The 14922-nt window shown below is 43.3% G+C and overlaps 2 protein-coding genes across 2 annotated transcripts in view; both read left to right on the forward strand.

Annotated features, from left to right (window-relative positions):
• The first annotated feature begins 1878 nt into the window (after nucleotides 1-1878).
• On the forward strand, nucleotides 1879-6398 carry LOC130118550 (uncharacterized). The gene is made up of 5 exons (XM_056286996.1): nucleotides 1879-1976; nucleotides 2308-2415; nucleotides 2511-2652; nucleotides 3226-3846; nucleotides 5509-6398. The coding sequence occupies exons 1-5, from the start codon at nucleotides 1965-1967 to the stop codon at nucleotides 6396-6398; spliced, it is 1773 nt and encodes a 590-aa protein (XP_056142971.1). The 5' UTR covers nucleotides 1879-1964.
• Nucleotides 6399-7688: 1290 nt separating this feature from the next.
• notchl (notch receptor, like) overlaps nucleotides 7689-14922 on the forward strand; it is a 35129-nt gene continuing 27895 nt past the window's right edge. The window contains exons 1-2 of the mRNA XM_056286073.1: nucleotides 7689-7950; nucleotides 9044-9188. Coding sequence (XP_056142048.1) covers nucleotides 7899-7950; nucleotides 9044-9188 — 197 coding nt within the window. The 5' untranslated portion in view covers nucleotides 7689-7898. The remainder of the gene's footprint in view (nucleotides 7951-9043; nucleotides 9189-14922) is intronic.

A 14922-nucleotide genomic window follows, 5' to 3' on the forward strand; every position in this document is an offset into this window, starting at 1 on the left:
CACTGCTCAACTGGAATGGCGCCTGCAGATGTGCTGTTCGGAAGGCCCCTCAGAATCAAGCTGCCTGAATCTCCTCTTCCCTTCCAGTCTCAGGCTGATGCAAAGCTACAAGCAGATGCAGTGGCAAAGAACAGGATGAAACACAAAGTTGACAGGATGTGCTATGCTGCTCCTTTGGCTGTGAAAGTAGGCGACAGGATCCTGTGTCGTCAAAAGAAGGAAGGGAAGCTATGCCCTGCTTACAATCCCCGCCCATACAGGGTCATCGCCATCAAAAGCTCCATGGTGACAGCCAAACACAATGACCATGTCATCACCAGAACCTCATCCCACTTCAAGATCCTCCCGGTGGCTGAAAACCACCACTCTCAGCAATGTGGTTTGAAAGGCATGGACTGGACCGAAATCCACCCTGAACAAACCCCAGAGCCCTTAGCCCCTAACCCCCCTGGGCCACAGTCACCTGTTCAGAGATATCCAGTCAGGATAAACAGAAGACCCCCGTCATACCTCACTGACTTTAAAGTGAACTGACTAAAAGGTGAGTTGGACTGGTTAATAGTTATTGTTAAAAAATGTAAGGAAAGGAGGGTTGTAATGTCCATGCTTTGTAACATGTTTAGTAATGTTTCCGGTGTTTATTTAATGTTTATTCTGGTCACAAGGGGGCGCTCTAAGTTAAGCGTTAAGCCAGGACGTAGGAGAGTAAGAGAGGCGTGTTAGTAGCCATGATAGCAGATACACTAGCAGGTGTACCGTTGTCGTTATGAAAAAGTTTCACTAAGGATTCCAAAACGCAGCTTCATATTTGAGTTATTATTTCAAAACTTTACACGGTCCATCCCTGTACCCTTGCCACACCTTCACGGTATAAACACATGTACAACCCAATCAGCCTTGTGCACACTTCACCCCACAGCCCCATAATAACATAGTTCACACATTGCATTTACTTCAGCCTCAGCTCCCCGGTGCCACAGGGAACAAGACTAGGTTAAAACCTAGTATATGGCTGGACCGTGACTACATTTAGAAAGCGGCTGTTTTTGCGCGACTTTACTTAAAAAGCGGCTGTTTCGACATCGGTTCCGTGAACAGCGGCTGTACTGGACAGCAGTTTTCAAACCCTGATTATTTACACAGTTAAATAGTGTGAATTTATTTTTTATATGAACTAATTACCTGGCTACTAACCACTGGCACTGCCATGATCACTGGCAAGTCTGTGCTTCAGTTACCACTAACCCAAAAGACGCCAGTAATTTCCACTTTAACTGCGTGTGGCTATTAGCACTGGTGTTTTTGAATTGGGCTTTTTGCAATGAGGCGTCTCAGTGGTATCCACGAGTTTAACGTTCGTGGCCAATAGGGAAACTCCCAATTCCGTGTTTACCAGCGACATCGTTGGTCGGCCGACCAATGGTGAAGCTCCATCACCCACTTTTTTTTATTTTTTTTGTACCCCGGAAAACCGCATGTCTATGGCTGGCCCCGCTGTTGCATCCATCCATCCACCCATCCATTATCTGAACCGCTTATCCTGTTCTCAGGGTCGCAGGGATGCTGGAGCCTATTCCAGCAGTCCAGCCAAAAACATCGCCTCACGCCGGCACTTCCTTATGACGTCAACAGCAGCGCCATACAGCGCAGCTCTGTAAGCAACCGCAGCTGCAGCGCCTTACAACGCTCTATTTTTAAGGATAAGACATTTGTTGTGGACCTTCCTTTTCACGTTGGCTTGCCACTGCGCATGCGCCGGCATGGCAGCTGCCAGTCGAGGTGCCTTCATATCTGCGACACATGGAATATTTTTATAATTACAGATGTGACGTTCTTAGACCAGAGGTGTCGGACTTCACTGTACTATTGCTGGAGGGATAATGGAGTAAAAAGTGACGACACGCTTTTATTTAGTGAGAAGCCTCGATCTGCATGGAACCGACGGGTCTACAAGACGTTTTCAAATGTATAACACTGTAAGCGAAGCAGATGCCAAAATAAAATGTGTTAGTCTGCGCTGACACGGTACAGGAAGAAACGTTTTTTTTTAATTACAGAGTCAAACTACACCATTGTGTTTTTATTATTTCCCTTGTAGATAGATGTAAGGCCAAAGATCAGGTCAAGTCACATCTGGATTTGGAAACTGCAATATTGCTGAAAAATATGAATGAAAAAGAACTGTGACCATGACTTCTGAGAGACAGATGACAAATTTGCATTTCATTTAAGGAGTAAAAATCCACATGCAAATGTATTCTAGTGTTTTGTGTACGAGGTTAAAAGAATCTGTTATCTCTCTTTTAGCCTTTGCAGCAATGGAGGATATCGGTCTGGCTCCAAAACCTACAAATGACCTCCCTGCACACTGGCCTGCAGCCACCGAGACATTCGGAGTGCATCAAGTCCAGCCGGGTTAGTACATACTTAAATGTGTTCTGGACTACTTTCAGTGAAACCCAGTTATGGATCAGCCATGAGAAGATGTTCTGTGTTCTTTTTCAGAGCAGGTGCACATGAATGATGCAAGCAGGAAATGTGATTTGGAGAAAGACAGACCTTCCAGAAAAAGGTACTACTCAGTAATCGCAGAACCCATAATGATTCCTCAGTGCCTGCCTCAGAACCCCATCGCTCTGGACTCAAATACTTGTAAGTAATGGATTAGTGGAGTCCAGCCTAGTCATTGGGTATGCTTGCACAGTTCTTTAAACACTGCTTCATAACCTGGTTCACGTGATATCTGGAATAAGTTTGTTCACATTCTTATTCATACACAAGCATATACATCGCTGTACACATAAAGATATGTTATCTAAGTTAATTACAGTGTAACAAAGTCATCATTTCTCATAATCACCGTATTAGCTAAACTTGTGATAGGTGAAAGTAAAGACACTTCTACAGACATTACAAAACTGATTATTTAAGATTTATTTATGAATATTTAAGAGGACATGGATCCCTTGCAAATGGCATTAAGAATTCAGAATAAAACCAGAAGGTTTGCTTCAAGATGCATTCACTTTGTCTTGCAAATCTTGAAGGAATGAGACTTTTAACCCACAATTGAAAAACTTGACGTTTGGTGTATATTTTGTGCACTTTGTATAAAACAAATATTCTTTATGCCTGACTAAAATGGATTCCTACAATAAGTTACTCTTTCACACTAACACTTTTAACTGAAACCCAGGTAGGAATTAACTCTTTTCTTTTTTACAGCACACCTAAATCCTGTTTCCAAAAATGGTAGTGGCAGTTTGGAGCGGGTAGGGCCCGCCAGAAAAAAATCCATATCCAGAGTTGCAGAACCATCCAAGTGGAAACAAAACAAGCAGAAACAGCTGAGGATGGAGGGGAAAGCGTACATAAGCAAGCGAAAAAAAGACGGCAAGACTGTGACCAAACAACCAAGGGCCATTGGACCAAGATGCACTTCAAATGCATGCAAAAAGGCATCAAACCGACTTTGTAATGACATCAGTGAAGAGGGCAGGAAGAAACTGTTTAATGACTTTTGGCAGAGAATGAACTGGGCTCAGAGAAAAGTCTATGTGTCAGGACTAGTGAACTGCAACCCCGTGGAAAGATCCCGGGCAGCTGGAGCCGCATCACGAAGATCGGTGTCACTCCACTATCATTTGAGGGTGGATGGCAAAAAGAAACAAGTGTGTAAAATCATGTTTCTGTCCACCTTAGGAATAGGAGAGTGGTCTGTCCTGAACTGGGTGCAAAAAGTGACCAAAAAGTGTGAGCTGAGTGAAAATAAGCTGGAAAATATCCAGGCAGTCCCACAACCCAATCAGTCTCATTCTCCAGTCACTATACAAATAAATCAGGGAGGTACGTCATGGTTTATCTGCATTCATTAAAGGAAACAAATCTTCCTCCATTTACACACATGTATTAACTTTCATACCACTACACCCAGTCTCCTACCAGTGAACAGTCAGTAGTTTCACAAACAGTTTGTGGAACTACTGAACTCCTACATCCCATTAGGAAAAATAGAAGAATGGCTTCCCTATCTGTAATAATTAAAACCAGTGACCTAAATTAATAGTAATGCAGACTTAACACTATTTTGAAACTGAATAGTTTACCTGGATCAATGTTTCCAAACCTAGACCTCAAGTGCCCCCTGTCCTGTAGATTTTCTTTGTAACCCAGAATAGGTAGGCTCGCTTGTACTTCCTCAACCAATCTTATTATGGCACTTTAATTATGTCAGATGTGCCAAATCTGACATAACAAAGTACTAAATGGTTGAGTAAGTACAAGCAGGTCTACCTATGTAGGGTTAAATTGAAAGTCTGTGGACGGGGCACTTGAAAGAAGACTGATCATCAATGTCATTCTACATGATAATAATGAGCAACACATAAATCCATAGTAAACATTTAGTTAAACCTAATTAAACATTAGATAATGTTTAGTTTTGCATTGTAGTGCCTATCGCTTTGTCACGCAAGTTCCTTCTTTTCCTTGTGTGGCGGACTCTGCGCATTTCCTGTGTGGGCATTTGAATATTTGGTGAGAATAGCGGACCTCGCTAGCACCAATGGAAAATAGCATACAGAGGAGCAATTACGCAAATACACTGAATTGTTGCTCCAAAAATGCCAATGAAAAAGGTGTCAAATATGGCATTTTTTTCACATGAAAAATCAGATAACTGGATTGGGAAACACTGGCATGGATAGATAGATATAATGTACTAATCCCCGTGGAGAAATTCATCCTCTGCATTTAACCCATCCTAGCTGTGTAGCTAGGAGCGGCACCCGGGGACTACCTCCAGTTCTTCTTGCCATGCCTCAGTCAGGGGCACAAACAGGAGTATTAACCCCAACACACATCTTTGAAACCAAGACCTAGATGAAACCAATACTTATAGGTACTTATTTACATTTCATATAGGTATATAACATCAATAAATAAGAGTGAGTAGGAAAAACAGAGTTGCTGTAACTCAATTTGACCTGCTTGATAGAAAATGAGGTAGGGGGACCAAAACTAAACCACCTGATTAAATTGTCCTATGTAGGCCTCTTTAATTAAAACTTTAATTCTCCTGTGTGCATCCATCCTACTATCTAAACTAATAAGCCAACGCTGTCATACACTAAACTGGTGCTATGCAGGACACAATGGAGTCGCTAAATTCTTGACAAGCAACTGCCCCATAGGCAGGCACCTTGCTCTGCCTGATGGATGGGACACCTCATTCTTAAGGGCACATCCATCTGCTGTAGTTGTTAACACAATATTTGCTGACACAGAGATTACCCTGCCGGTTCAGTACCAGGAGGCAGTGATGGTCAGGTCACAAGCCATCATCTGTAACCTAATTTAACTGGTTAATGTAGAAACGGAACAATGCTGAGATTCTAAACTGCTTGTTTCACTTTCCAGTGTATGATTATAGTGAAAAAAATGATTGAAAAGATAATGATCATCATGATGATAACTCACAGATGTTAATGACAGTGACCTCTTTTGCAGAACATGCCACAGACAAAGACAAAAGCACAGCAGCACCAGAGCTCGAAAGTCCAGTCAGGAAGAAATCGAGGGTCGCCAAACCGCTGACATGGAAGCAGAACAGACAGAAGCAACTCAGGATGGAGGGTAAACAGTACAACAGTAAACGAAAAAAAGACGGTGCAACCGTGACTAAAGAGCCAAGAACTATGGGGCAGAGGTACATGTCAAACGCGTGCAAAAAGGCATCGAACCGCTTCTGTGCTGACATTAGTGAAGAGGTGAGGAAGGGCTTGTTTGACGAGTTCTGGCAAGGAATGAACTGGATGCAGAGAAAGGTCTATGTGGCGGGATTAGTTGACCGCGACCCCGTGGAAAGAACCAGAGCACCATGGACCCAGTCGAGGAGATCGGTGTCACTGCGCTATCATTTGATAGTGAACAGTGACAGAAAACAGGTCTGCAAAAAGATGTTCCTCTCCACTTTAGGAATCGGAGAGTGGTCTGTGCTGAATTGGGCCCAAAATGCCACAGCCCACAATACAGAACCAGATGGGAACAAGAAGAAGAGAATCCCCAGAAAGTCCCGTAAAGCTTCAGAGCATTCAATCCTGAAGGAGTTCCTCGAGAGTTTACCCAAAGTGCCCTCCTACTACTGCGGGACATCCATCTCCAAATTTTATCTGGAGCCCATGTTCTCTAACATGTCCGAGGTTTACCGGCACTACAACAGCCACTGCGTGCAGAGACAAACCACGCCGCTGTCTCGCCAGGTGTTCTGCGCTGTGTTTAAAAAAATGGATTTAGGGCTGTGTGATCCAAAGAAGGATCAGGGCTGCTCTTTTAACATGACAGGGTTCAATGAGATTTGGGAGGAGTACTGCATGGAGAGGGAAGCTCCAGGTTCATGACCAGTGAAACTCGGCAACCAGTAGAGAGGGACTGGGAGGCGAAGATTAACAGTTGTGTAAATAAAGGCTTTGTGCAGCTTTATTATTTACAGCACAATCATATAGTTCAGACTGGGCAAACAGCAATTATCTTAAATACATGAATTATAAAATAACTTATATATTATCAAACATTCTGGTGTCAAGGAAATGAATTTATACCTGCCCTTTTTCCTCTTCTTTTGTACACATTGCTGGTAGATCTATTAATGGAACGTGACAAAATAAACATGAAAAACTTCTGAATCTACCTAGCAACATATGACGTGACAGAAAGATTGATGTCTGATTGGTTCACTGACCAAGGTGAGTTTGCTTCCTTCCCTTGGTCATTTTTTTGTAGGAGGATTATAAAACTAAAAGATTCAACAGGCCTCAAATGCAGACCAGAATAAGCAATATTAACCAATACTTGTGATGGATCAAAGTTGAATTGAAATTGTAAATTAAATCATTCTTATCAACAACTTCACTTTCACTTCCCTTTCTATGTTCGTTTTCTCTTAGGTAAGCGGGGCTTATCTTGCTAATATGGATGTCCTCTGAAGCCACTGTGTGGCATTAAGGGGAACCTAAATTTACAGTCTAGCAAATTTAAATGCTTTAAATCCGGGTTAGGATTAATTAATTTTTGTCCTGTCGAAAATTGGATTTACCTTAAATATGTATTGCCGCCATGCGCACAATTAAAATTATTTCACACGACTTGAAAACTAAGTTTTATCGGATGATTTAAATGCTTTTGTGTGATGGATGTTTACCTTGTTGTCTTAATGGGAAATTGTTGCTCTTTCAAATACGACTTGTCTGAGGTTCAGTCTCAGCCATGGCTGTGTTAACCTGTTTACGAAAGTATTCATCATACTTCACATTTATGAAGTGATTCAAAACTTCAGTTGACATCCCACGAAAGGTCAAACTCAACCCATAACGCCCTCTTGCTGTCGCTGGCATTTGAACTGTTAAAAGAACTTCCAACTAACACACATGCGTACTTTGGGATTTCTTGCTTGAAGGTTTAATCCAAACAACTGTTAAAAGCAAAAATGCACCCAAGGTTTTACACACACACACACACACACACACACACACACACCTCCTATTCTTCTCCACACAGTGGCAGGAAGTGGTCCAGATATCCGCAGGGCTTCTGAAAAAGAATGAGTGTACAAAGTGGGTTGGGTGATAATATTAGAAGGTGGGGGAAGGGGGGGGGCATTTTGCTCAGAGTGAACCGTTCACACGGTTTCATTGTCCAACACCAGTGGGATCAGGGCTGGACCACAGAAGCACAGAGGAACCAAAGGAATACCACCTGGTAAGTCTCTACCACGGTTTCTGGGGACCAGAAAATCAGGCGTAGCTGAAGCGAACATCTGGACCAAAGAGTCTGCTGATTCTGACGGGACCAAAAGACAAAAGAAAATCCTCACTTGTCTTGAACGGGAGCAGCCCAGAGAGATGTTGGTTTTGAGGACATTGGTTCTGCTTGGTTTGAGCCGGTTGTGTCCAGGTGAGTGTCTTATCTCGATGCATGCCACCTGTTCAACGCCTCACTTGGCCGCTTTCTGCACACATAAAATTACAAAAAGAAGAAATTAAAAGTTTTGAAAACTAAGATACTGTTAAAAAATGCCAGGATAAACTAAATGATGGAATTGGCAGACTGGATCCATTATTTTTTAAGGATGATAAATGATAAATGCCTTTTTTGTCCCCAAATTGTTGTAATATTACACCATGTTGCAATATTCTGAAATTGCTATATTATTTTATTTGGAAATCAGTATTGTCCAAGTTGGTGTTCTGTTAGCAACAGAGCTGATACACATTCAGTTTGACGAAAAACTGTCTGAAAAAGATGACTTTCATCACCCTCATTGTTTCAACATCGCTCGTCTAGCAGCAATCTGCCCTTTCTTTTTGCTGACAAAGCGAAAAAAAATAATCTACTAGACACATCTAATTTCAGTTCTATTGTTCACATACATACTGTTATGATTTGACGGTCCTGCACACACCTGCCAAACCCATTGTCCCATTCCATCACATTCCGCGTCACCATAGTGATGACCTCTGACCTTCATCAAGTCCCAGCTCACTCCATTTCCTGTTGCTATTCGCCTCTTCTGGGCACTTCCTGTTTGTGTCAGGCCCATTTCCTGTTCCCTTTAACAGCCCATGTCAGGACACACCTTTCATGGCTTTGCCTGCGTTGTTCTGAATACTTGCCTATTCTCTCAAACAATGTGAACTTTTCATATTTAGGTCACTCAGTTTTATCATCTAACTTTATTGTCAAAACATGCCACAAGGTCAACAAGGCCTTTTGTTACTAGGTTTTAAGACCATGACCGTTCACATCATCTCAATTCCAATATTCGGTCCAATATACAAATTCCTATTCATCCCTATAAATAAACAGCAGTTTGGTGAAAATGCAAAGACCTATCACCTCCATCCTAACACAGACTTTCCATATCTCTCTCCAGATATGCATTCACCATCCATCTAATCTCACGACAGAATCAATGAAACAGGTGTCAACAATAAATCTTTGACTCTGTCCCAATGGCTAATATGCTAATCTGCACTGCGTTCCACAGCGGCGTCCCGTGACCCATGGGGCCAATGTCCCATCACAAGACAATGTAAAGACAAGTTTGGAGATGGGTCGTGTGACAAGGAGTGTATGGAACCCAAGTGTCTTCGAGATGGCTTCGACTGTCTGAAGGACAGGAGCCACTGCAAGTAAAAAACCCTTTACATGTCATCTCCCATACTTTCTTTAGTCACTTAGTCGATGGTGGGCCCTCTACTGATGCAACTGCTAAACTGTTATACGAGCAGTGTTATTAGTTAGGTTTTTTTTTTAACTGAAATTTACAAATAACAAAAGTTTACTGCTATTATATTACTGTTTTGTCACCATTTATCATTCATATCTCTTTCGAGAGGGGGGGAGAGCGAGAACGAGAAAGAGAATGAGGAGAGAGTGAGAGAGAGAGACTTTCAACAATACTTTAATAAAAAAAAAATCACAACACAAAGACCAACATGGTCAGTAACACAAGATTAACAGAATCTAAATCATCTCAGGACACTCCCCAAGATCAGCTCATCATCAACAATACAGCAAAGTAAATTTTTACAACATCACACATTGCGAAAACTTTCAAGCTCATCCATCATTTTGAAGTAGCAACAATCTACCTTTAAACGAGGTCTTAACATTTTTATAAACACAAAAACAGCATCATCATCCCCAGCGTCCTCCATTCTGTTTCTTCTGCTCTGGTACACGGCCATCTTTGCACTCCCCAGAACGAAATTAAGAAGTTGGCATTTGGCCTTGTTTTTCTGAGAGTACCTGTTGCCCAAAATGAACACGGGTTTGAAAAAGACTTCCCCAAACAACCCAAAAACATTTTCCAGTAATGTAAAAAGTGGCAGCAATTGACAACATTCCATGAAGCAATGAAAGACAGTTTCACGATTAGAGCAAAATGGGCAATCATGGCTACCATCACAATTAATAACAGAGACAAAAGCATTAACAGTCACGATACTATGTAAAACCCTCCACTGCAGGTCTGCAGCTCTTTTGACCAATGGTGGTTTGTACAGCGCTCTCCACTCAGGTCCAACACTGTCACTGAGACCTAAGTGAGCCCTCCATGGGGTGTCAGGTTTACCATGTAATTTGTCCCTGTGCAAAACTATAACATACATTTTGTACACTGACCTTCCATTTGGATCCTGAAAAGAAAACACTGAGGGATTATCACCTTTTAAAAGAGGTCCTGTACAGTCCTTAAAATCTGGCGAAATGTTCATTGAAGGGAAAACATTCTTCTCATCAGGTCTAACAGAGCCATTATAATACTGGATCAACAGTGTCCGCTCACCACTTGTGAGAGCTTCCCTCCATTTATTAAGCAGCAGAGTGAGGACACAAGTTGATCTCAGTCCTAAGCGGGAGGCAAGAGGAGCTGCATTGTCCATGCCTGGGCCTGCAAGCTGAACTACATGTCCCAGAGTCACCATGTTCGACACACAGAACCGCCTCAGCAGAGTTGGCCCCACTTGACAGACTGCACTGAAATGGAAGCCATGTATGATTGGTTCCTGGAGCAGCCAAAGCAAAGAGCCATGTTGTCTCAGTCTCTCTTTGTTTAATAAATTCCACACCCTGAACAGCCCACAGTAGAAGTCAGGTAGGTCCTTGATGTTAAGTTGTTTCAAGTCCATCAAAACCAAAGATCTGTCCAGTCCCAGGCCACCTAGCTGACTCAGAATGGTGCAAGCCAGCGACCTCCACACTAACTCAGCAGGACCGTACAGAAACCTTTGCAGGAACTGGAAACGGAAGGTAGCCCCCCTGCTGCTCACGTGGATCAGGCCCTGCCCTCCTTCAACCCTCGGCAGGTACAGCATACACTGAGGCACCCAGTGCAATTTGTCCCAGAAGAAGTTGACAAGAAGAGCCTGGATCTTGGACAGCGGATCGGGGGGGGGGGGTCAACAACCGACAGGTGATGCCATAACATTGATGATATCAAGTTGTTGACGATCAGGACTCGACCTCTGTAGGACATCTCAGTTAAAATCCACTTCCACTTTGCCAACCGACCTTTGACTGAATATTTTCCCAGTTTTTAAGAACAGACTGATCATCCAGAAACACTCCTAGATATTTCAGCCCCCCCCCCACCTTCCAAGTCAACCCCCCAGGCAAATGGAGCTTTTTCTCCAGTACACCCCCAACACTGACAGCTTCGCTTTTGATCCAGTTAACTTTGGCTGAAGATATTAAGCCAAACTGGATGATGTCCCTCTCCAACATGTCAATATCCTGCTGACTGTTCACCAGAATTACTAGATCATCCGCATAGGCTGACAGTTTTAAGGGTGCACTACAACCTAGGATAGTTATACCCCGAAGGTCAGATCTGAGTTTGCGTAACAACGGCTCAAATGCTAGGGAATATAACACGCCCCAGAGGGCACAGCCTTGTTTAATCCCCCTTTACATTTGAAAAGGAGTACTCAAACCACCATTAATTTTCAGCACACTCTGAATGTCACAATACAGAACCTTAAGATTGCTCATAAAGCCAGGACCAAAACCAAAGGCCCTCAATGTGAGCCATAGATATTCATGCTCAACACGATCAAAGGTTTTTTCTAGATCAATTGATATGATGCCGGCGTTGAGGCCAAACAGCCCACAGATCTCTAAAAAGTATCGAATCAGAATGATGTTATCAACCTGCCAGGTACACAGTAGGTCTGGTCACAATGAATCACCTGTCCCATCACTTTACTCATTCTGGTCACTAACACCTTTGAGAGGAGCTTTTTTTTTTTTTTTTTTTTTTAATAAATTTATTTCTGATTTTTCCCAATTTAGTGGCCAATTGATCCCTATTTTAATTCAAACACCCACCCTCGTATTGCATGCGTTCGCCAACTGCATCTCTCCGGCCGGCAGTCTCGAAGGAAAGCGCCTCCCCACTTTCGTGACAAGGCGAATCCAAGCCGAACCACTGTTTTTCCGACACACACAGAGACGCATTCACATGACGAACACAAGCCGACCCCGCCCCCCTCCCGAAGACAGCGTTGCCAATGATTTCTGCTTCATCGAGTCCGGCCATAGTCGGATCTGACGAGACCGGGGCGCGTTGAGAGGAGCTTTTATAATCAGTGCAAAGCAGTGGCACAGGCCTTCAGTTTTTAATGGACTGTGGGTCACCTTTCTTCGGCAGCAAGGTGAGAACCGCCCACCTGCAGCTCAACGGCAGATGCCCTCTGGCGAGACTGTCATTTAGCACCGCCAGCAGACCCCCCCCCCGACCGACCAGAAAGATTTGTACAAATCAACACGTAGACCGTCAATTCCAGCAGCTTTCCCACTCTGCATACTCTGCAGAGCAGCATAGATTTCATCAGAGGAAAGAGCTGCTTCCAACTCTATATTGCTCCGCCGGTCCACCTGAGGGAGATTGGTATAAAAACTCTGAGCCAATGCCTGCTCCTCTCTATGCTCACAGCTAAATAGGTTACTCTAGAAGCTGACAGCACACTTACGAATCGCAGTATGATCAGTCAGCACCTGCCCAGTGTCAGATCTTAAGCTGTGAATGAACCGCTTCTGTCCATTCTTACGCTCCAGGCCAAAGAAAAAGTGTGATGGGACATCCATCTGGGCTACATGTTGAAAGTGGGACCCAACCAAAGCTCCCTGAGCTGAAACACCCAGCAGGTTGTTCAAACGAGACTTTTTCGCTGCGAGTGCCTCAGTATGGTGTTGGGCTCCTGTGGCCTCAGCCAAGCCCTGGAGTTCCTCTACTTCAGACTACAGAGGTTTCACTGAAGTCATTAAGGTTCGTGTGATATTCCGAGTGTACTGTTGACAGTTGTCTTATTTGGACTTTCCCAATATCCCACCACTGTTGTACAGACACAAAATCAGACATTGTACTTTAGTGGTTTCTCCAAAAACAGACAAAAGTGTCCTTGAAGTTTCTATCCTCCAGTAAGACTGTGTTAAAATGCCAATAGGCACTACTGGACTTCACACATTTTATAAAGACAGAAACCATTACTAGCGAGTGGTCAGAAAAATCAACAGGCCTGATGATACTACTTCTGAACACATTAAACTGATGTTTCAAACAATAGAAACGATCAAGCCTGGCCATAGACATCAAGTTATCCTTAACATGTGTCCAGGTGTATTGTCTCTTTTTATTATGAAACCCTCTACACACATCACATAGTTCATGAGCTTCAATAAGACAAACCAGATGACTGTGAGAGGCAGCATGAGGCTCTGCATGGTTCCTGTCCAGCCTGCTGTCCTCAGTACAATTGAAATCTCCACCAATGAATAAATATTCCTCACTGGTACAATTCTCAATAACCTCATCTAAAACATCCAGGAAGACTAACCTCTCCACTCCCACAACTGGAGCATAAATATTAATAAACACCATTTTTACATGTTCATACACTGCTGTTAATTTTAACAAGCGGCCTTTGATAACTTCCTCAGACTCGACAGACTGAGGAATAAAATTCCTGGAAAAAGAATACCAACTCCACCACTGTTACTGGTTACTCACCAGTCCATTCTCTCCACCAGTCAGCATCGTTATCAGTGATCCTGTGTCTCTTATACAAAAAGCACATCTAACTTTTTAAAAGCACCGAGCTTGCAAAGAGAGGCCCTTTTCCCACCAGTCCTTGCCCCATTTAAATTTAAGCTCCCCATTCGTATGTCCTCCATAATACAGAAAAGAAGTTGCAAAACAGAAACAAGTGGACAGCGAAACAATAAATTGAAAAACTTATTCATCATTCCCTAACTGCTTTCTGACCTTTTGAACTATTTTTTTTCAAATGAATAAGTTTCCTGTTCAGTGAAAGATTTCTCCCCCAGACCACCAGGACTTCTCAGAAAAGTCTTCACTGAATCAAAGAAGAGTTGCAAATCAGGAAACACTTTTGTCAACTTTTACATTTCTGGCCCCCATAGTGTCCTGCAAGAACTTCTTAATACTCACGAGAGCGTATCCAGTCTCTTTTTGAGTCCCCGCCTGCAAGGCAGCCAGAGACTCCACATCACTCACCTCATCACTGTCACTCTCATCCGACACCTACTCTGACGAGAAACCTTGTCGCTATACTAGAAGGCGGAGACACCTCATCAGGTTTCCTCTTCTTATCCTTGACATTAGAAGAGTCTTTCTTTACCAACATCACACGTTCCTCCTCAAGAGAACATTCTACTTCATTAGTTTCAGACCGTGTCCATTACATCACAGGTAGTAGTATCTGTGGGACACTTTTCAACAACCTCTACAACAGTACTGTCCTGTGTAGGGCCCGGATCAGCAGCACCCGAACCCACAGCCCCTGAACTTGCCGAACCCGGATTGTCAGCAACTGAGCCAGCAGCCCCTGCTTTAGCAGAACCTGGATCAGCAGCACCTGAACCAGCAGCCTCTGGGTTAGCTGAACCAGGAACAGCAGCACCTGAACCAGCAGCCAGAAACTCAGCTTCACTCTGGTTTTCTTCCTGCTGCGTTTCTTCCTGCTTTGAGCTCTGTCCCAGTCTGCTCGGGGCCCTGTGCTGCAGTCTCACCCTCATTTGGCTCAGCAGTTGATTTCTCTGGACAGGAACGTATGAGATGACCCTCCATGCCGCAGCCAGAACATTTCATTGTCTCTGATGATACATACACGTCATAGTCAAAACCATCAACTCTGAACTTCAATATTAGATTCAACTCCGTTCTGTTCTTCAAAACCACGAAGACCTGCCTTCTAAAGGTAACAACATGTTTTAAAAGTGGAGATTCGCAGCTCAGATTAATCAGTTTTTGATGGGGCATTACTTTTCCGTGTCTCGCTAGTTCTCTCCGCAACATGTCGTTGCTGATGAACGGAGGGACTTTGGACAAAATGACCTTCTTGG

This window comes from Lampris incognitus, chromosome 9 (assembly GCF_029633865.1).
Source record: "Lampris incognitus isolate fLamInc1 chromosome 9, fLamInc1.hap2, whole genome shotgun sequence".
NCBI classification, from domain to species: Eukaryota; Metazoa; Chordata; class Actinopteri; order Lampriformes; family Lampridae; genus Lampris; species Lampris incognitus.